This window comes from Pelodiscus sinensis, unplaced genomic scaffold (assembly GCF_049634645.1).
Source record: "Pelodiscus sinensis isolate JC-2024 unplaced genomic scaffold, ASM4963464v1 ctg77, whole genome shotgun sequence".
Lineage (NCBI taxonomy): Eukaryota > Metazoa > Chordata > Testudines > Trionychidae > Pelodiscus > Pelodiscus sinensis.
In genome coordinates, this window is record NW_027465809.1 from 297069 (window position 1) to 320492 (window position 23424).

General features: G+C 47.2%; 1 protein-coding gene across 5 annotated transcripts in view; it reads left to right on the forward strand.

Moving 5' to 3' along the window:
• Positions 1-23424, forward strand: part of LOC102447238 (unconventional myosin-X-like) — a 311005-nt gene that overhangs the window by 109206 nt on the left and 178375 nt on the right. For all 5 annotated transcript variants that reach the window (XM_075914469.1, XM_075914465.1, XM_075914468.1 and 2 more), the window contains 3 exons: positions 466-558; positions 13714-13782; positions 21039-21121. In XM_075914469.1, the coding sequence (XP_075770584.1) occupies positions 466-558; positions 13714-13782; positions 21039-21121 (245 nt within the window). The remainder of the gene's footprint in view (positions 1-465; positions 559-13713; positions 13783-21038; positions 21122-23424) is intronic.

A 23424-nucleotide genomic window follows, 5' to 3' on the forward strand; every position in this document is an offset into this window, starting at 1 on the left:
GTATCAGGAGTCCTGGCAGGCATGACAGTGACAATATTTCCTTCCCCCCACTTAGGCATTTGTTTGAGTTGTATTTAGCCAATGCATGGGCCTAAGTTGCGATGCTGGTTCTCTTCCATGGCTGGCTGTCACATGGCCTCTGGGACTGTGCTGCTGTTTCTGTGTATTAAGGCCTGGACATATCAGCAAGGCCTTTTTCATACCTTGTTCTCCAGAACATTGCCCTCTTCGTGCCCCAGAAATCATCTCTCTGAGAATCCCAACTCTCTGGAATGGGCTGAGACAGGGCTTTAGCCTCCGAAATACAGACTTGATACAGACATTTCATTTCCAAATACTTGCTGAGTCACCAGGCAGCCTTCCCACTTGGGCTTGAAGGATGTCATTCAGCATGACAGTCTCAGCCTGAGTCTAATGCAGTTTAGTTTTAGTGGTTGGTAAAGGCCATCTCTCTCTTGGCTGTAGAAACTTGGTTTGCTGGCATTGGTGAATGAGGAGAGTCGATTCCCTAAGGGCACAGACAACACCCTCTTGGAAAAACTGCACAGCCAGCATGAGGTAAGCAAGCTAATGAGGCATGGTTCCTCTTCAATCTCTATCCCTGTCCGTTCCTTTTCTTCTGTATTACAGACACAAGGCGGGTACGGTCTCTTTTATATGTCAAAACGTGTAGCTTGCAAATATTTGTATGCCTCTGCCTCTCCCAAGACAGTGAGATCTGAGAGATTTGCCACATGTCTTTGTTGGCCTGTTTGTGCAGGAGCATTAAAATGACAACAGTGCCTTTACGTTTTTTGTGCCACATGTCCAGGCCTTCATCTGCTTTAACAATATTAAATTAAACAGAGGTAACATGGTGATAGACCCCTCTTAAATAGAGATGATCAGTAAAAATTCCTAAAGCAGATGCACTGCAAACCCTAAACCCCCAAAGAGGGGAGCTAAAGACCACACAGGAAGGACTGAGTCTCTTTGTTGAAGGAACCTGAAAGGATTCTGGTGCCTGTGAATATGGAGAATGTGCCTGAGTTACAGGCCATTAACAGAGGTCCGTTCGCTTGCATTTAGACCTTGAGATTTGCACAGGCCTTGAGTCAGTGCTCCCACAGCCTGCTGCTAAGGCTTTAAATCAGTGGTGGGCAGTATGGATGTGAAAGGCTGGCTGGTTAACCCCTGGGGGCTGGAGCAGGCTGCAGATAGGGACTGCTATGGCCATCCGGACAGGCTGGAGCAGCGCCTGCCTGTGGCAGGGGAGGGGTGTCCAGCCCCAGTGATGGCAGGCAGGAGGGCCACTTCAGCTGAGCTGGGCTGGAGCAGCCTCTCCTTTAGTCACTTATCTGGTTAGACATCACATTTAACTGGTTAACCAATGAAACGTGATTTTACATCCCTCGTGGGCAATCTGCGCCCCATCAGGGAGCTACGAGTGGCCCGCCAGACCTCTTGTTTACCATTTCCCACACACAGGTTACCAGATTCTGCTGGTTTTCATCCATGTAGTTTTTTTGCTATGGGTATTACTAAAGTGACACATGCATAGAGCCAGGGCATGTGATGCAAGGTGCAGGCTGGCTGCACACAACAGCGTAAGAGCCGTGCGTTCCCTCAGCATCCAGTCACAGTGCTGCTACAGGTCAGTTGGCACCCCGCGAATTCTAGTCATGCCAGTGCCGTTAGCAATACTACCCTATTCTGGGAGAGCTGTCTGGTTACGGCCTACTGCAATGAATCCTAATAGTAATACTGTAGGGCCAGTACACAGGGTCATTTAACACATTCTTTGTTGGTAATGATGAGAACATAAGTGTTGCCAAAGTGCAAAAAACCCCGCGCCGCCTTCCAAAGGGCTGTCCAGTGCTTTCTGGACGGGGCTTCAGTTTGTTTGGAGTTTGACGCCTCGTGACTGCTCAGTGTGTGTGGGGTTGGCCCCTGTCTTCATGCCTCTCGGGGCATGTCTATACTGCTGTGATCAGTAGTGTTGATTTAATGGATCTGGTGAAGACCCACTAAGTCAATGGCAGAGTGCTCTCCTGTAGGTGTTTGTACTCCAGCTCCCCTGGAAGCGTAAGGTGAGATGATGGGCGAGTGTCTCCCATCGACAGAGCATGGTGCAGACATGCCACGTACGTAACTGGCGCTGTGTAATGTAGGTCCACGCACCACTGTAGTGTAAACCAGCCCGTGGTGGAGTGGGTCTGCAGTGTTGAGCTCTCTCTCCCTCTCCAAGCATTGGGCACAGAACTCATTGGCCACAGGGCCTCATTGTTCTCAATGGAGTCTGTGGTCTTTCCTGGTAGTTGGAGGAAACCTCTCTCTCTCGCACAGCCTCACAGAACGCTGGAGTAGAATTCTGTCTGTTTTGGAAGGCTCTCCTCCTAGGATGAGCAGCTCATTGCTGAGGCACCAGAGTCCCCCCCACCAAAGAGCCCCACCCTGGTACCATTAGGATTATGGGTTGCCACCTCCTTTCCTATTACAGCAGGAGCCAGGTTCCCAGTACTTACTCCTCCTCCAAGCCCATCAGCACCTTTGTGCCCCAGCACCTAGGCACAGCTCCTCCTCTGGACTTGGGGGACGATGCCTTGGACTCTGAAATTGTGGTGCAGGGCTCTTCATTACCTTACTATCCTGTGCCTCGTGAGGACTAACCAAAGCCCAGAAGATGCCCTGGACTCGGAATGTGAATATTCATGGGGACCCTTCCTGTACCCTCCTCCTCAATGGACTGGTTGGAAAATTCTATAGGGTTCCCATCCAGAAAATGCCAAAGAAGTCACCTGTTTCCCTGGTCTGGGGGTATGTTCAGGAGGAGCAGCAGCTACCCTGAAGAGGATGTACCATAATCATGTAACTGTTTAAGCTAGTATCTGCCAGTGAGCATGTTTTCAGCAATGTCTGGTCTCATCACTAGTCTACAGCAGAGTCCAACTGACAGCAGTAAGGACCTACCTTCAGCTCCTAGGTCACATGTCAGCCTTGTGATGGGTTGGGACCCCTGGGATGTCACCTGAAGTGCTTAGACACCATTGAGCCCCCTTTCCCTGCTAGCCTGGGCCCTCTTTTGCCCACTCTCTAGCCTCCTCCAGCAGATACCACAGTAAGACTGCCTCCAGCTGTAGACACAGACCCTGAGATCATCTCTGGGAGAACTCAACTTAGTGGATTTACTCCAGCATCTAGATGTTCAGCAAACCCAAAGCTGTATGAAGTGTGCTCCTTCCTGATATGCGGTGGGTACCCGGCCGGGCCCCACAGTATGCCACCATTTTTATGGCTAAGAACATTGTTTCCTCAGCTCCTGTCCCCTAGAACCCATCTGCTTATGCTACATTGAGGGCGTTTTCCACATATGGACCCATGGGAAAGAGACCCTTGAAGAATTCCACTGGGATTTCAACAATTTCCACCCCACCATCAACCTCAGCTTGGACCAGTACACACAAGAGATCCACTTCCTTGACACTACAGTACAAATAAATGATGGTCTCATAAATACCACCTGATATTGGAAACTTACTGACCAATAGTCTTCTCTACATGCCTCCAACTTCCATCCAGGACACATCAGTTGTTTGTAGCCAAGCCTCAAGATCCAACTGCATCTGCTTCAATCTCTCAGACAGAGACGGACACCTGCGACGTCTTTATCAGGCATTCTTAAAACTAAAATACCCACCTGGGGAAGTGAGGAAACAGATGGACAGAGCCAGAGGAGTACCCAGGACTCACCTACTATAGGACAAATAACAAAATCCCACTGGCCATCACCTACAGCCTCCAGCTAAAATCTCTCCAGTGCATCATTGACAATCTACAACCTACCCTGGAAAATGATCCCCCTCTCTCTCAGGTCTTGGGAGACAGGTCATTCCTCACCTACAGACAGCCCCCTAACCTGAAAAAAATACTCCCCAGCAGCCACACACCACTCCTCAGACAGGGCATGTCTACACAGCAAGACTAAACTAGAAATAAGCTATGCAATTTGAGCTACGCTAATTGCGTAGTTTGTTGAAATAACTTATTTTGGTTTTTTGGCATTGTCTTCCCACTATTTATTTCGAAATAGAACACTCATCCCCCAACTTCCCTTACTCCTCATACGGTGAGAATTACAGGAGTCAGAGTAAGAAGCCTGTTGTTTATTTCAAAATAACAGGCTTGCTGTGTAGACGCGCACTATGTTATTTTGGAATAACTGGTGTTATTCTGAAATGACGCTGCTGTGTAGTGTAGACATAGGTTCCTGGGTGAGCGTATGGCTATCCCTGCAACAGACCTCATTGCCAGCTCTGCCCACAAGTCTATACAAGCGTCACCATCACAGGACCTAATCACATAAGCCATGCCACCGGGGCTCATCCGGCTGCACATCCACTAATGTGATAAGTGCCATATATGTCGGCCAAACTGGACAGTGTCTGTGCAAAAGGATAAATGGACATAAATCAGACATCAAGAAAGATAACATTAATAAACACTTTAACCTCCCTGGCTATTCAGCAGTGGATTTAAAAGTAGCTATCCTTCTACAAAAATAGTTCAAAACCACAATACAAAGGGAAACAGCAGAACTGCAATTCATTTGCAAATTCAATACAAACCAATTTAAATCCTTATTCAGTCCTAATTTGATATCTCACTACATGGCAATTTCTGCCTTCTTGGTTTTCACACCTCCTTATTAATTGCTGGGAATGAGCCATGTCCACCCTCACTTAATTGGCCTCATTGGTGCTATACTTGATAAGTAACTTCCTTCCCTCCCCCCCCCCTTATAAATAAACCCCGGCCTCTATAATTTCCATCCCAGTGTATCTGATGAAGTGGGCTTACCTATGAAAGTGTATGCCCAAATAAATCTGTGCCATGGGACTCCTCTATTTTTTTTTGTAGATACAGACTAACATGGCTACCGCTGAGACTCATAAAAGGTGTATTAAAAGGGGGTCCAGCAGTTGTCTGCACCCACTCACTTCAGTTAGTCTTTTTGTTTCCCATTGTTCTCCCTAGGGAAGTGTATCTCTAGGGAAAAGGACAGTGGAAAACAATAATTGATTCCTTCCCTGTCTTATCTAGAATTTCCATAAGGTGGGAAACCTGTTTCATTCCCCACCCTTCCATGAAAAACGATACAATTCAAGATGGGGTCCTGTATCCGGTGACACGGTCTCTGTAGTGCCCCTGTAATCATTCTTCACAGGCAGACCCACAAGTTCACAGGAAGACTAAGCTCTTTTGTAGTCCATTGTCTCCTGCTAATTGGCTATTGGCACTTTTGGGCTTTTTTGTTGTTTTGTTTGCAGATTGGGTAGTAGGTTTCACCCCCACATGAACACATTGGTCATACAAATCTGCAGTCTATATTCCTAACTCCAGAAATAGGAATGCTGCATGTGTATAAATAGGATAATTGTATTCAGTAAACTGAAACTTTTCCAATGATATCTCACATGAACCATCTTGCACAAAGCATATCTCAGTTATAATACATACACCAAAAGCTCACAATACCATCTACATGTGTAGTTAGTCTTTAAGGTGCTACTAGGCTATTTGTTGTTTTTTCATATTTTTAAAGAGCACATGGAATATCACGTCAGCCGCCTCACACAAGATTCCATCTGCAGAGTCTGCAGGCCTGGCTCCGAACCATGTACATACCAAACAGGCACAGCCGTGGCAAATGAATTTCTGTACCTCTCCCTTTTGGATGCCCACTGCCAGCAAGAATCCTCATTTGGGATTCCTTTCTCCTTGGCTGAGGAGTGCACCTGCAAAGTTACACAGCAAAGTTCCAACAGGAAGCGTTGCTTCACATCAGTGTCTTAAGAGTAAGGGCAGTTTGTCATGCATGCCAGCACTTTCAGGACTCTTGTGTCAGGGTAACAATACACAACAGGATGGCAATGCACTATGTAAATCAACAAAGGGGAGGAAAATCCCAGAACTTATGCATAGAACCATTGGAACTAGTATATTGGCTACTACATAGAGATTTCTGCAGTTTATCTGCCAGGTCTCCAAAACGATGGCAGATGCAAAAAACTTTGCATCAGCAACCTAATATTTCACATCTGCAAAGCATGGAACTTCCCCCTAGGGGGTCTCTTTGCAACCCCAACCAATCTCAAATAGCCCTGTTTTCAGTTCCCACCAGAGATGCGGGAGCATGTCTTTGGGAGATACTCTTCTTGTCCCTGACCCCATGCTCTCTTCTATGGCTACTCTCCAGCACCACTAATCCTCTAGAGGTTAATCAAACTGAGGCAGAGGAGGGTTATCTTAATAGCTCTGCCTTAGCCCAGACAAGTGTGGGACTCAAAGCTACTTCTCCTTTCCTTAGCTATACGGTGATGGTGCCATGCTCAGGTTGGGCCTTGTGGCAAAGAATTCAGGAATGAGTCACTCCAGCATTGTATCACTGATCCTCAAGACCTGGTTTCTTGATGCTTCTCAAATTTAGAGGCTACTTCTCAGCTGAGATCTAATCTGTACTTCTGACTAGTAGGAAACCTTGCAAAGGTTAAACTCAGCTGCAGAAGTTGACACACTTCTTTTCCTTGTGTTCCTGTCACTTTGGATGTGTTTCTGAAGCACCTTTCAACAAGCTTCGATTATGTATTAGATTTGAGAAAGCACAGGGACTGTGTATGAGCTCTGTTAAAGTCCTTCTGGCAATCAATACAGGCTTTCGTTCACTTATTTGAGAGTCTTTTGTTCTTTGCTCACCCTACCACAGCCAGATTCTTTTAAGGTTTACAGTAATTACTCATTTAACACGTGCCCACTTAACATGTTTTCGCAATAGCACGATTTTTTTTTAGGGAGTGTTTTTCGAATAACACGACCATCCCCGAAAGAACACGAAAATAACCAAGCGGCAGACTACGTTACGCGGCAGTATAAGTTGGTGAAAACAATGGTAATACACAAGAGCGGATGAATACACGTGGCCACTGCGCTCCTCCACTCATTCACGTGTTTATCTTTGTGTTTTAACTAACTGCAACGACTTGTGTTGCTAGAGATCTAATGTTGACGTTGACAACCCAGCACCAACAAAATATTGACTTTGCCACCACCACCTGAAATGCAACCCCCACCTTTTCCATTATGTTTAATGGGAAAATTGACCCCGCACAGCTTGTTTTTGCTTAGCACGAACATTTTCAGCAATGCATCTATAGTGTTAAATGAGGAATTACTGTATATGATTTGCTTCCTTGTATCTGGATCTTAACACCACCTCAGTATCTTAAGGAACTTAACCTTTCAAACATATGGGCCCATACATTCATTCATTTAAAAACCTCATTCCTGGTAGTCATCTGTTGGCTGACAGGGTGGGAGACCTTTGGGTGCTTGTGGCCCAGTATCCTGTCTGCTGACTGTGGCCAATACCAGATGCCCCAGAGGGAGGGATCATAACAGGTAATCCTCATGTGATCCCTCCCCTGTCACCCATTTCCAGACAAACAGTGGCTAGGGACACCATTCCTACCCATCCTGGCTAATAGCCATTGATGGACCTAACCTTCATCAATCTGTCTAGCTCGTTTTTGAACCCTATTGAAGTCCTAGCCTACACCACATCCTCTGGCAAGGAGTTCCACAGTTTGACTGTGCGCTGAGTGAAGAAAAACTTCCTTTTGTTTGTTTTAAATGTGCTGCCTATTAATTTCATTTGACAACCCCTAATTCTTATATTGTGGGAATAAGTAAATAACTTTTCCTTAATCACTTTTTCCGTACCAGTCATGGTTTTATTAGACCTCTATCATATCTCCCCTTTTCTAAACAGAAAAGTCCAAGCCATTTTAATCTCTCTTCATATGGGACTCCTTCCAAACCTCTAACCATGTTTGTTGCCCTTTTCTGAGCCTTTTCCAGTGCCAATATCTTTTTTTTTAGATGAGGCGACTACCTCTGTATGCAGTATTCAAGATGTGGGCGTACCATGGTTTTATAGAGAGGCATTACATTATATTACATGTGCATTACAGTTATCAGCATTAAATTTTATTTTCCATTTAGTTGCCCAATCACTTAGTTTGGTGAGATCTTTTTGAAGCTCTTCATAGTCTGCTTTGGTCTTAATTATCTTGAGCAGTTTGGTATCACCTGCAAATTTTGCCACTTCACTGTTTATCCCTTTCTCCAGATAATTTATAAATAAAGTTGAATAGGATCATTCCCAGGACAGACCCTTGGGGGGGACCCCACTAGTTACCTCTCTCCAGTCTGAAAACTGACCATTTATTCCTACTCTTTTTTTCCTGTCTTTTAACCAGTTATCAGTCCAATGATGGATATATATTCTCCATATAGTACCTTGTACCATGACACGGTCATGCTATGTCTCCATCCTCAGTTTCTACCAAAGATCTTGTTGGACTTTTCATCTCAATAAGGATATCCAACAGCCTGTTGGATATCTAAACTTTGTTCCTCAGGAGGAGAAGCCACACTTCAGACATTAGAAAGTCTGTCCAGACAGAACGAGAATCTTTAGGATTTTCCCTAGGCCGTTTGTATCCTTCTCTAAAATAATGAAAGGACAATAGATTTCCACACAGCTTATCAAAGTGGTTTCGGTTTGTGTCATAACCCACAACAAAGCCAATGAGCCTCCAGGGTAACAGCCCACTCCCTCAGGACTCGGTTCACTTCTGTAGCCGTTTACTTCCTGGTAGAAATTTGCAGTCACAACCTGGTCTGCAGCTCACACGTTGTGCAGGTATTGTGCTATCGTATCCATGTCCAAGATAGACTCGAAATTAGTGATGCTGTCCTCCAAATCATATTGTCTTCCTCCTTCACACTTATTTCCTCAGTGAGTCACTGCTTGGGAGTCGCCTATTGTGGAGCAGCCAGAGGAACATGTCCTCATGGAAGAAGGAGAAATGACTTACCTCTTGGTAACTTGAGTTCTTAGAGATGTTTTTGTCCCTACATGTGCTTCACCTCCTGTCCTCCCTCTCCTCTGATTCAGAGTCTTTTGGCTGAGTAGCTGAGAAGAAACTGAAACAGCTGGTCTGCTCCTCCCTATATACTGTCACTGTGGCGCACTAGGGTGTGTAGTGTGCAGGCATGCACTCGCAGGCGCAGTGGATTCAGTCATCCAGTTGAGTGCACAGGTGTGCTCACCTCCTGTGGTGGAGCACCCATGGAAACCAAAGCATCTCGAGAACTTAAGTTGCCAAGAGGCAGCTAAGCTTTTGGAGAGGTTAAGATGAGCAGGAAAGAAGAGATGTAAGGAGACTGTGGGGAATGTGGTAGGGCAGGATGAAAAACGTGGGCTTTGTGGGAGAGAGGAGAGGTGACTGGACAAAAGGCTTTCGATACTATTTTGAGAGGAGTGAGGGAAGTCCATGAAAGGAAGTGAGTTGGGGGTGGAGGGAGATATTAATAAACAGGGCAAAACATGAAATGGGACACACAATGAATCAAGAAATGAAGACCAGGAACATGGTAGGCCTGTTACTCAATGAAGAGGGGAAAAAAATAACAGAAAATGTGGAAATAGCAGAGGTGCTTAATGATTTTGTTTCTGTCTTCACCAAGAAGGTTGGTTGGTGATTGGATGCCTAACATAATGAATGCCAGTGAAAATGCAGTAGGTTCAGAAGCAAAAACAGGGAAGGAACAAATTACTTAGACAAGCTAAATGTCTCCAAGTGACCAAGGCCTTAGGGAGTGCGTCCTAGAATACTCAGGAACTGGCTGAGGAAATATCTGAACTATTATCTTTGAAAAGTCATGGAAGTTGGAAGAGATTTCAGAGGATTGGAAAAGGGCAAATCTAGTGCCCATCTATAAAAAGGGAAATAAGAATAACCCAGGAAACAACAGACCAGTCAGCATAACTTCTGTGCTAGGAAAGATAATGGAGAAAATAATTAAGGAATCTATCTGGAAGCTAATAAGGAGATAGGTAACAGCCAGCATGGATTTGTTGAGAACAAATTGTGTCAAACCAACCTGACCGCTTCTTTGATAGGTCTTACATGATCTTGTTATACACTAGGGAAATAAAGTCTAGCTGGGGCTACTGTAAGGTAGGTGCATAACTGGTTGGACAACCATTCCCAGAGACTAGTTACCAATGGTTCACCGTCAAGCTGGAAGGGTATAATGAGTGACATTTTGCAAGGATCGTTTCTGCATCTAGTTCTGTTCAAGATCTTAATGATTTAGACCAGTGGTCTCCAACCTTTTAAAGCACAAAATCATTTTTTTAAAGTAAGTGCAATCCAGGATCTACCTCTGACCCAAATACATTTGTCCTACCTACTTTCACATCCCTGCACAACCCTTTTGTCTGAGGCCCTGCCATGCTCACTCAAACCTCCCTCCCTCCCCCATCCTCACTCACTTGCATCAGGCTGAGGCAGAGGATTGGAGTTTGGGGGTGCAGGCCCACGAAGCAGGATAGCAGTAGAGAAATCGGAGTGTATTAAAATCAATAGGAGACACCAAGGACAAACAAGCTGAACATCCTGGACAAGAAGCTAAAACAAGATACCCATGAAGAAAAGAAAAGGCAGGTGAACATAAAACAAAGGGAGATGGGAACAGTATAATTAATGTTCTACAAAGGTGCAGAACTGCTATGCTGAACAAACCATCTCAATTTTATATCATGCTGTGTCAAATTTTGATCAATTGCCGGTATGTAAGTGTTGCACATAAGTATTATAGAATCGTAGAATCATAGAACTGGAAGAGACTTCAAAAGGTCATCAAGTCCAGCCCCCTGCTCTAGGCAGGACCAATTCCAACTAAGTTAACCTGGCCAGGGCTTTGTCAAGCCGGGACTTAAACACCTCTAGGGATGGAAACTCCACTACTTCCCTATGTAACCCATCCCAGTGCTTCCCCACCCTCCTAGTGAAATAGTTTTTCCTAATATCCAACCTGGACCTCTCCCACCACAACTTGAGACCATTGCTCCTTCTTCTGCCATCTGTCACTACTGAGAACAGCCTCTCTCCATCCTCTTTGGAACCTCCCTTCAGGAAGTTGAAGGCTGCTATCAAATCCCCCCTCACTCTTCGCTTCTGCAGACTAAACAGACCCAAGTCCCTCAGCCTCTCCTCATAAGTCATATGCTCCAGCCCCCTAATCATTTTGGTTGCCCTCCGCTGGACCCTCTCCAATGCGTCCACATCCTTTTTGTAGTGGGGGGCCCAGAACTGGACACAATACTCCAGATGCGGCCTCACCAAAGCCAAATAAAGGGGAATAATGACATCTCTGGATCTGCTGGCAATGCTCCTCTTAATGCAACCTAATATACCATTAGCCTTCTTGGCTACAAGGGCACACTGTTGACTCATATCCAGCTTCTCATCCACTGTAACCCCCAGGTCCTTTTCTGCAGAACTACTACTAAACCGGTTGGTCCCCAACTTGTAACTATGCTCGGGATTCTTCCGGTCCCAAGTGCAGGACTCTACACTTGTCCTTGTTGAACCTCATCAGATTTCTTGTGGCCCAATCCTCCAATTTGTCTAAGTCATTCTGGACCCTATCTCTGCCCTTAAGCGTATCTACCTCTCCCCCCAGCTTAGTGTCATCCGCAAACTTGCTGAGGGTGCAATCCATCCCCTCATCCAGATCATTAATAAAGATATTGAACAAAACCGGTCCTAGAACCGAACCTTGGGGCACTCCACTAGAAACCGACCGCCATCCTGACATCGAGCCATTGATCGCTACCCGCTGGGCCCGGCCTTCTAGCCATCTTTCTATCCATCTTACCATCCCTTTATCCAATCCACATTCCCTTAACTTGCTGGCAAGAATATTGTGGGAGACCGTATCAAAAGCCTTGCTAAAGTCAAGGTATATAACATCCACTGACTTCCCCATGTCCACCGAGCCAGTTACCTCATCATAGAAGCTAATCAGATTGGTCAGGCACGACTTGCCCTTTGTGAATCCATGCTGACTATTCCTAATCACTTTCCTCTCATCCAAGTGCCTCAAAATGGATTCCTTAAGGATCCCTTCCATGATTTTTCCAGGAACCGAGGTAGGACTGACCGGCCTGTAGTTCCCTGGATCATCCTTCTTCCCTTTTTTGAAGATGGGCACAACATTTACCTTTTTCCAATCATCCGGGATTTCTCCCGACCTCCACGACTTTTCAAAGATAATGGCCAAAGGCTCCTCAATGACATTTGCCAACTCCCTCAGTACCCTCGGATGCACTAAGTCCGTACCCATGGATTTATGTACGTTTAGATTTTCTAAATAGTTCCTAACCTGTTCTTTACCCACCACAGGCTGACCATCTTCATCCCATCTTGCGTCACTTAGCGCAGAAGTCCAGCAGCCGACCTTGTCCGTGAATACAGAGGCAAAGAAAGCATTGAGTACTTCAGCTTTCCCCACATCATCTGTCACTAAGTTACATCCTTCATCCATTAGGGGCTGCACACCCTCTCTGATCACCTTCTTCTTGTTAACATGCCTGTAGAAACCTTTCTTGTTATCCTTCACATCCTTAGCCAGTCGCAATTCCATCTGCGCTTTCACCTTCCTGATAACCCCCCGGCATTCTCGAGCTATACCTTTATCTCCTCCCTGGTCATTTGTGCAAGTTTCCACTTTTTGTAAGCTTCCTTTCTGTGCTTAAGTTCACCAGGGATTTCCCCTGTAAGCCGATCCGGTCTCCTACCATGTTTGCCTCTCTTGCTACGCGTCGGGATGGTTTCTTTCTGTGCCTTCAATAAGGCTTCTTTAAAATACTGCCAGCTGTCCTGGACTCCTTTCCCCTTCATGTTAACATCCCAGGGGATTCTGCCCATCAGATCTCTGAGGGAGTCAAAATCTGCTCTTTTGAAGTCCAAGGTGTGTATTTTACTACTCTCTTTCCTTCCTTTGGTCAGGATCCTGAAATCTACCATCTCATGATCACTGCTTCCCGGGTTGTCACCCACCTCCACTTCCCCTATTAGTTCCTCCCTGTTTGTGAGCAGAAGGTCAAGCTGCGCACGGCCCCTGGTCGGATCCTTCAGCACTTGTGTCAAGAAGTTATCCCCAACATTCTCCAAAAACTTCCTGGATTGCCTGTGTACAGCCGTATTGGTTTCCCAACAGATGTCAGGGTGATTAAAGTCCCCCACGAGAACCAGGGCCTGCGATCTGGAAGCTTCGCTCAGTTGTCCGAAGAAAGCCTCATCTGCCTCATCCACCTGATTCGGTGCCTGTAGCAGACACCAACCACAGCATCACTGCTGTTTGCTCCTTTAAACTTAACCCATAGACTCTCAACAGGTTTTTCTCCGTCTTTATACTGGAGTTCAGAGCAATCGTAGTGCTCTCTTACGTATAGTGCAACTCCTCCTCCTCCTTTTCTCCCCTACTTGTTGTTCCCCTGTTGTGCCTGTTTTCTCCCCTGCCTATTAGTACCAGGCCAACAGGGTGCTGGTCTCATATGTAACATATGCAGACTTTGGGTCCAGTTTTACAACCCTTTGTCCATGGAGCCTTGGAAGGTTGGGCTTTTTGTGGGATTGGAATATATATTTGCAAGGTAGAGGTCAGTTACCAGGTAGCCTCTGGGGCCGGGCAGTAGAGGTCCTCTCCCGTCCCAGTTAGGGGCCAGAATGGTTCCATGGATCATGGCCAAGACAGAGCTGCTGTGTAAGCTGGTTTGTACCGACAGTCGATAATTAGAAATCTTTTTCTTCCTTATTTCAGAGTAACCATTATTATGTGAAGCCGCGGGTGACAGATCACCAGTTTGGAATCAGGCATTACGCTGGACAGGTAGGTGCTCGTACTGCACTTCCAAACATGCCCAAGAGGAAGGAGTCAGCACATAGAAATGGCTAAGCCCCTGACACTCACCTAGGAGCCCTGAGTTATACAGTCTGCTGGGATTGGCATCTCCACTAAGCTTCCTGCTTTGGAGCATCGCCCAGAAGAGGCACAAGGCTGAGTGGGTCCCGAGGTGTACGGTAATAGAGTTAATAAGGGGTGTAGAGAGGCAGCCACGTTCGTCTGCCTCAGCAAAAGCAGCAAGGAGCCTGGGGCCCTTCAAAGACTAACACATTGATAGGGTGTTGGAGCATAAGGTTTTGTGATCCACAACTCACTTCCTCAGATGACCTCTCAGGAAAGCTTGTGCTCTAATGCCTCAATACTGTTTTGGTCTTTCAAGTGCCACCAGACCCCTTGTTGTGTTTATAGTTAATGCCCTAAGTCATGATCCCTCTGCCCTGCCTTGCTGTATGTCCTTGAGCAAGTCATTTGATTTGTGGTTGCTGAGTTTTACCATCTGTAAAATGGGGAACACTCTCTGGAGCTGCCCGCTCACAGGGACGTAATAGTTAAGTCACTAACTCATGTTGGGGAGTGTGCTGAACATACAGAGAGCTCTATGTGTTAATACGAGCAGCAGCTTTATAACTTCCTCCTCATGTCACCGAATTTTCTTACTCATTATGGAGCGTGATTATGGGAAGATGTAGCAGAGCTATGTGGCAGTTTGATGCCTGTCCCTGGATCTGAGCTCTCTGCGTCCTTCTTGCTGTAATGGAGGGAGAAGAAAGGGTGTTGATGGCTCCATTCTGGGGGGAAATGATGGGAGTGGGCTTTTCCACTAGGTGGTTCAAGGGGCAGGGGAGGAAGACATGTTTGCCTGTGAGAAGAGCGTGTCTGTGCACAGGCAGATCAGCGGGAAAGTCATTGCAGGAGCCTCCTAGACAGCTTCTTCCCAATACTGACCTTACACCCCTGAACTCTCAGGGGAGACTGAATGAATGTGTTCAATGCAAACCAAATCTGATTGCTGTTCAGACACAGTCTTGGTTCACAGATGCCCTGTGCAGCTAGAGACTCCCTCTCCACTCGCACCACTGTGGTCAACAGCTAACCCTGGCCCTTGGGCCTGGCAAACCCTATTCTTCTCCTCGGGCTTCCTAGCTACCTCCAGCTTGACCTTCCCAGCAAGACACAAGCTGTTATCCTGCCTCGTAGTGCTCGGCTCATGAGAATGTCCCCTGGTGTCTCTTGAATATTAGCTGAGGAATGTCACGATAAGATAGAAGCACGAGATGGCAGAGTTGAAGCTGAATGAACAATCTTAACTCTGATATTCCCTCTCTTTTGCATGTTTTAAGTGTGCAGCATTTGCACTCTGCAAGCTTTCCCCTCCCCCAAGGACAGACAGGCATTGCTGTGTGGAGGGATTTGGCTGGGCCCCCCTAGGATGCTCTGCAGCCTTGCAAGCTCCCCAGAACTGGAGACTGCCCCATGTTTCTGTGCACACATGGGCAGAGAGTGAGGCCAGGACTTCATGAAGCCAATGCAAGGCCCAATAAACATGCACACTGCTGCACATGCCTTGGCCATACATGGCACCAGCTGAGCATCAGGCATGGGGACCTGCATTTGGGATCAGAGTTCAAATATGTTCACAACCATGCTGCTCCCATCAGTACGTGTACAGCCTGATTTTCAGCAAACCAGATGCTTCTCTTGGTGCCTAAATAACTGCAATGCTTAGGGAGAGCGCAGTTCCCTATGGTGAATATGGGACACCTGGTAAAATTACTTGTATTCAAGTGAGTTAAATGGCAGCCAATCAGAACTGTGCAGTACAAAAGCTCAGATTAACATCATGTTGACAGGCCCCACTTAAAAACCCTGCATAGTTGATTCTTTTCTTTTATCACCTTGTAGGGATGTTAAATGTCGGTTAATTGAATAGTCAGTTAACCTCATGAATTCTTATTGGTTACTCCACTATTCTATAATCCCCAGTGGTGGGGCCGGCAGCCAGTGCACTCTGGCCTCACTCCCGACGAGCCCCCTGCCACTCCGCACTGCTGCTTCTGTATCAGAGGCAGCAGTGCGGGGGGTCAGGTGGGAGCTGGTCCACGAGGGGAGCCAGTTTTAAAATCAGCTCCCTTTGCAGACTGGCTGCCTTTTGCCCCGCTCCGCACTGCATCCTCTGTTTCGGAGGCAGCAGCTAGGGCTAGCAGCAGCCCTGTCGAGGGGAGGGGCTGAGTTCCCGGATCTGGCATGAGCAGGGACTGAGCCAGGCTGCCTGCCCACCTGGCTCCTAATACACTTTAAATGCAGAGCCGCAGTGGGGTTAGGTCCCGGACCTGGCATGAGCCAGGGCTGAGCTGGGCTGCTGGCCAGGCTGCTAGAACATTTAATGCTGTGTGTGTGTGTGTGGGGGGGGAGGAATGCATGTAGTCCCCCAGGGATACTCAACACGTGGCCTGTGGGCCACTTGCGGCGTGTGGTAAGGTTTGGGTTTACACAGGGCTTAATACGTGGCCTGCAGGTGGGAGCCAAAACAAAAGAGGAGTCAATATAATGGTCTTCTGCTGATTCGTGTTTTCGTAGTTAAATTCCTGGACTGTCATTGCTCCTTAAAATGCTGTCCTATGGGTGGAAATCAAGGAAATATTGCATTTTATTAATATCAGCAGAACTGACTTACATGGGGCCAGTGGGTTGTGTAGTTTTGCCTTAATTTTTGTATTTATGCCCGTCAGTGTGAAATAAGCTATTTGCATATCTGTTTGCATGTATATGCAGCCACAATTAAGTTGCGGCCCTTGGCACGTACTGTGAGTATCATTGTGGCCCCCGGGGCTCCCAGAGTTGAGTAGCTCTGGTGTAGTCTGTAGCATTAACCTATAAGCTTTTGCTTATCGGTTAATCGACTTCTCCATTACATCCCTATCTTGTAGTTTAGGCTTTAGGGCTCATACAGGGAGGGGTGACACACTCACACTCACACTCCCCTGCCTACGTCTCTCACATGGCGGAGGCTGACCAAGGAGCTGTCCCGACCCTTTCTGTTCTCCATGTTTGGCTGGGCCCCAGGATGGACCTGCTTCTCCTGGTATCTGGCGCCGTGTCTCCTTGAAGCAACGTGTGGGAGGGCACGTAGGGTCATCACCCAAGATTTCTGCTGGGTTCCATACCAGGATGCGTATACCTTTCATACCTTTTGGCACTGTGCAGGAGGAAAGGGACGGGAGCTGCTCTCAGTAGCAGTGGGGAAAAGGCAGAAGGGATGACCTGGCCCTCCTCTTTGCAGAGCTCATCAGCTCATCTCCCCAAGTCACTTCTGGTCACCCTAGCTATGCTCTTTGGAACATTTGGCTCCAAACGTGGGCACCAAGACCTTCTGAAAATTCTGCCCATTCTTACAAATGTTCTGTGCCTGCTTGAAGTGCCGTCTTCTGTTCAACTTATTCATAAATGATCTGGAGAAAGGGGTAAGCAGTGAGGTGGTAAAGTTTGCAGATGATACCAAACTGTTTAGGATAGTCAAGACAGAAGCAGACTGTGAGGGACTCCAAGAAGATCTCACCAAACTGAGTGATTGGGCAACAAAATGGCAAATGAAATGTAATGTGGATAAGTGTAAAGCAATGCACATCGGGAAAAATAACCCCAACTATACGTACAGTATGATGGGGGCTAATTTGGCTACGACAAATCAGGAAAGAGATCTTGGAGTTATCGTGGACAGTTCTCTGAAAACTTCCACACAATGTGCCGCGGCGATCAAAAAGGCAAATAGGATGCTAGGAATTATTAAGAAGGGGATAGAAAATAAGACCCAGAATATCTTACTGCCCCTGTATAAAACTATGGTACGCCCACATCTTGAATACTGTGCACAGATGTGGTCTCCTCACCTCAAAAAAGATATTTTGGCCTTGGAAAGGGTTCAGAAAAGGGCAACTGAAATGATTAGGGGTTTGGAACGGGTCCCATATGAGGAGAGGTTAAAGCGACTGGGACTTCTCAGTTTAGAAAAGAGGAGACTGAGGGGGGATATGATAGAGGTCTATAAAATCATGAGTGGAGTGGAGAGGGCCTAAATAGAAGAACTAGAGGACACCAAATGAAATTAATGGGTAGCAGGTTTAAAACTAATAAAAGAAAGTTCTTCTTCACACAGCGTGTAGTCAACCTGTGGAACTCCTTGCCAGAGGAGGCTGTGAAGGCTAGGACTATAATAGAGTTTAAAGAGAAGCTAGATAATTTCATGGAGGTTAGGTACATTAAAGGCTATTAGCCAGGGGATAAAATGGTGTCCTTGGCCGCTGTCTGTCAGAGGCTGGAGAGGGATGGCAGGAGACAAATCGCTTGATCATTGTCTTTGGTCCACCCTCTCTGGGGCACCTGGTGCTGGCCACTGTCAGCAGACAGGATACTGGGCTAGATGGACCTTCGGTCTGGCCCAGTATGGCCGTTCTTATGTTAAGTTCTTATGTAGGTCATCACTTGGTGAAATCAAGCACCCTTTTCATCGGAACACTCAGGGCCATATTGCCAGTCTCTCTGTCATGGTGGAACTATGGAGTTTCTTTGTGCTCTAGTGCAAGGGTTCTCAACCTTTTTCTGTCGGAGACCACCCCCTATATGCTGTAAAAGTTCCCCAGCCGACCTGTGTCACAATAGTTGTTTTTCTGCATATAAAAGCAAGGGCCAGCATTAATGGGTACCAACGAGGGCAGCTGCCCATGGCCCCATGCAACAGGGGCCTCTGCAAAGCTACATTGGTCAGGCTCTGGCTTCTGCCCCGCGTGGCAGGGCTCAGGACCCCAGGCTTCAGCTCCATGCATTGGGCTTCTGCGTTCTGCCTAGGCCCTGGGCCCCAGTGAGTCTAACGTTGATCCTGCTTAGCAGATCCTCTGAAACCTGCTTGCAGCCCCTTGGGGTCCCCAGGCCACTAGCAGAGAAATACTGCCCTAACACCTTGCTACTTATTTCTTCCTCTGTCACTCTGGTGCTGTGCCTTACACTGACCTCCACTCCTGCCTTCTGGTCTAGTTCTTGGACCTGAGTTGGGTGCTGCATGAAGTGATGTGGCAGCAGAACTATTCCCCATATTCATAGGACATTCTTTTCTCTTACGACTTCAGCCTTCTTGGCTGGCACCAGAGGAATGTGGGCAACAGCGCCCTCCCCCAATGGTCCTGCAATGCTGGCAGACCCTTTTTGTGGCCCTAACAATGCAGCCGCATGACTCTGTAAATGAAAGGGCACTGTGATCTGATATGCGAGGGATCTGTCGGCTTGGCCTTAGTGTGCACGGGTGCTCTGTGCGTGCGCATTGGTTCCCATGGGGCAGGGCTCAGCAACCTTTTCAAGCCAAAGAGCCAAACTGCATCAAAATGTAGAGCAAGTGGTCAACAAAGAGCCATGTAAAAATGCCCATTTGCATGACTTAAAACATACAAGATGATATTGTTGACAGTTGACAAGGGTTAATAGTAGCATAAATGAAACATTGGACTCTCAGTCTTTATTTAATGGGACTTCTGCTGGTGCATCTTTTCGCACAGTTCTTTGAAGTTACATCATAACTGGTCAAATCCAGCTTCATGCCCACATTCAGGCTGTCTTCTGCCAATCTTATGGCAGGGGCTGGGAATGTTGAGGGTGCAGGAGTCTGGGTTGGAGTGTATGAGGGGCTCAGGGCAGGAGATGGGGTCTATGATGGACTCAGGGCACAAGGTTGGGGTGTGTGGAGGTGCAGGAGTGTTATGGCAGAGGGCTGAGGATGTGGGGTGCAGGAGTTTGGGGATGTGGGGGCAGAAGGGGCTCAGGACAGAGGGTTCAGGTGCATGATGGACTTAGAGTTGGTCTGTGAGGGGATATAGGAGTGTTAATGATGCTACATTCAAATGGGGGCTGGGCTTGTTGGCCAGGCTTCATTCTTAAATAAAGTAAAATATTATGTCCAACATAAAAGGTTTCAACATTGTCTTTCTGTAAGGCAGGAGTGGGAAGGGGCAAGGAAGTGGGGAGGGGCAGGGAGGACTGATCCAGGGTTAGTGGGTTGTAGCATCAGCTCTGGCTCTTTGCTGCAGGGAGAACACAGGGGAGCTGTGCTGGGGCTCCAGAAGAGCCATATTTGGCTCTTGAGCCATAGGTTGCTGACCCCTGTCATACAGGAAGGATGCCACCTACCTTGCAAGGTGGCATGTGCCTCAGTGTTTGTGGAAACTTATGCATTGGCTGCTCTGGGTGAAGTAGGCAGAAGGGTTTTGCCTCCGTGTGTGTGTGGGGGGGGGGGAATGACTGGCAGCTGTGTGTGTTGTGAGGACAGGGGGTCAGCAGCCTTAATCTGTGTGTGTGATTGGAGAAAGGCAGGTTGTGACACAGCTGTATCAGCAGAGGTCAACTCCTGGTGGCATTGCTCAGTGTTTCTCAACCTTTTTTTATAAAATACCCCTTAAAAAAAAGTTATAAGTACCCCCAGTACCTACAGTTTTCAGACACACATTTTTTTCTACTATTGCAGCACATTTGTTTAAACAACTTAATGGTGGCTCAGCAGGTGATGAAATTTTTGGATGTAAAAAGTACAAAAATAATAAAGCGCTGTAAAACTTAAAACAAAAATTCAGTTTTCTCCAAATGTACCCCACAGACTTCTGTCGAGTACCCCTAAGGGTACTCATACCACTGGTTGAGAAACATTGGCATAGCTAATGTTGGCTGCGGTGGGAATATTCTGCACTGGCAGGTAGACTCCTTCTGCCTGCATATACAGGCAGTCCCCGGATTACATGGATCCGACTTACATCGGATCCCTACTTACAAACGGGGTGAGGCAACCCCGCACTAGCTGCTTCCCCCCAGCAGACCAAGGAGACGCGAAGCTAGCGCCGCGCCCCCCTCCAGCAGACCAGGGAGACGCGGAGCGGCTTTTCTCAGCAGACACCTCAGCTTGAGAATAAAGGACTGAGGGAAGTGAGGTGTGGGAGAATAAAACTGAGCTCTGGAGAAATGTTTGGCTAGAGTTTCCCCTACAGTATGTACCAGTTCCGACTTACATACAAATTCAACTTAAGAACAAACCTACAGTCCCTATCTTGTACATAACCCAGGGACTGCCTGTACTGCATCTACACTAAGGGTCTTTGTGTTCAGCGTGGCCCTGTATCTTTGGTATATGTGGAGCAGGGGGATGTCACTCTGGCTTGAATTGCTTGCCACTACTAGCTATTAGTCAGCATGTATTGTCTGTGTTGCAGGTTCTGTATAATGTGAGAGGGTTTCTGGAGAAGAACAGAGATACCTTTCGGGATGACATTTTAAACATGCTGAAGGATAGCAGGTAAGCAGCTCTTAATCCTGTACAAGGGGGAATGGAGGCTGGGATAAAGAGGACTCCATGGGACTGAATTTAGCAGCGTTCACATGATGGCGCAGTACTGGAGAAGGAGGGTTACTTTATATGTTGGTCCCTACCAAATTCACGGTACATTTTGGCCAATTTCATAGTCATATGTTTTAAAAAATTATAAATTTCATGATTTCACGTATTTAAATCTGAAATTTCAGTGTTGTAATTGGAGGGGTCCTGACCCAAACAGGAATTGTGGATGGGTCACAAAGTTATTGTAGGAAGTGTTGTGATACTGCTACTCTTACTTCTATGCTGGTTCCTAACTTTGCTTTTTTGATTGCCGCTGCACAGTGAGTGGATGTTTTCAGATATATACACGAAGATGCCAAGATTTTTTTCTTAAGTGATAACAGCTAATTTAGACACCATCATTTTATGTGTATAGCTGGGTTTGTTTTTCAGCATGCATTTATCAACATTGAATTTCATCTGCCGTTTTGTTGCCCAGTCATCCAGTACTGTCAGATTCCTCTTTGCAGTCTGCTTTGGGCTTAACTAGCCTCAGTAATATTTACAACTGTCCATTAATCGCAAGCTTCAGAGGGGTAGCCAAGTTAGTCTGTAACAGGAAAACATTTAAAAAACAACCAATAGTTTAGTAGCACTTCAAAGACTAACAGGTATCATGAGCTTTCGTGAGCCCAACCCACTTTGTCAGATGACCGGAGTGTTGGAAGTCCAGATCCGAAAATAAATAGGGGGAGGGAAGGAAGAAAAATTGAAGGGGAGGAAGAAAAAAAGACAGTGAACAGTGTGTAGATAAGCTTCAGAGGGATAGTGAGTGAGTCTGTAATCACAGTTAACTCACACGATTGACTCATTTATCATGATTAAAAAATTAACTGTGATTAATTACAGTTTCAATCACATTGCTAAATAGTGATAGAAATGTAGCCGTGTTAGTCTGGGGTAGCTGAAACAAAATACAAGACTATGTAGCACTTTAAAGACTAACAAGATGGTTTATTAGGTAATGAGCTTTCGTGAGCCAGACCCACTTCCTCAGATCAAATAGTGGAAGAAAATTGTCACAACCATATATCCGTCTGATATCTGTTTTGTGGGCATTAATCCTTTGGCGAAGTGTCTGAGACGTTTGTCCAATGTGCATAGCAGACGGACACTTCGGCACATGATAGCATAAATTATATTTCTGGATGCGCAGGAATATGTGTTCTTGATCTTATAACTCACTTGGTTAGGTCCAATAATGGTATCAGCAGAATGAATATGTGGACAAAGCTGGCAACGGGGTTTGTTGCAAGGTGTAATGGAGTGGCGCCCCCTCCTCCTCCGTTCGCCCCTCAGTATTCCCCGCCGTCTCTGTAGCACTGAGACAGTTGCGATTTCAATCCCCCATAGTCGGGAGGGGAGATAGGTGGGTCCGGGCCCGCCCTCTCTCCCGGACCCCAGCTCAGGGCCGTAGGGTCAGGATCAGTTCGTCCTGCCCTGCTGGGGGAAGGGGGGGGGGTTCTGGCCCGCAACTCACCAGCACGCTGGCTCCTTGCCCTGCCCTGGGCTACTTCCTATCTCCTCCTGCTGGTCACCCTGCCCTAATCCCGGTGTCCTCGCTCCGTCTCTCCCAGCCTCCGGTTCACCTCTGGGCGTCCTAACTCTTTGCTGCTCGCCCCGCTGCGCTCCCTCCCACTGCTCTCCACCTTCCTCCTCCTCCGCCGGAGTCAGCCGGCTTTTTGAAATGCCCGCGACGGCGTACGGGCGTGATGGCATCCGACGTCACGTACGCAGGCCCCTCCTCCTTCCCCCTTTCCCAGCTCCCGGTCAACGGGGGATTCCTGGCGCCACCGCTCAGCTGGGCGGCAGCGGCTGAGCACGCGCCACATGTCGCCCCCGGATCTCGAGTTGCCCCGAAGAAGGTCAGGGCGACTGCTGGGTTAGTGCGGGGGTGGGTTCGCCTCCCCGGGGGGGGCCGACCCGCTCCGTCACACGCCTCCCCCTTTAAGGTGCGCCCCCCCTCTTTGTCCATTTTTTGTACTCCTTCAGCGCTTCTAGAAAAGAAGTCTGCGTTTCCATGGTCTTTCCCCACCCTGTGGCTGACCTCAAAATGGTATGGCTGCAGGGCCAGGTACCATCTCAAGATGCGCGGATTGGAGTCCTGCATGGCCAGAAGCCATCGGAGGGGTGCATGGTCCATCACCACCTTGAACAAGCTACCTAGGAGATAATATCGTAAAACATCAATAGCCCATTTAACTGCTAGGGCCTCCTTCTCT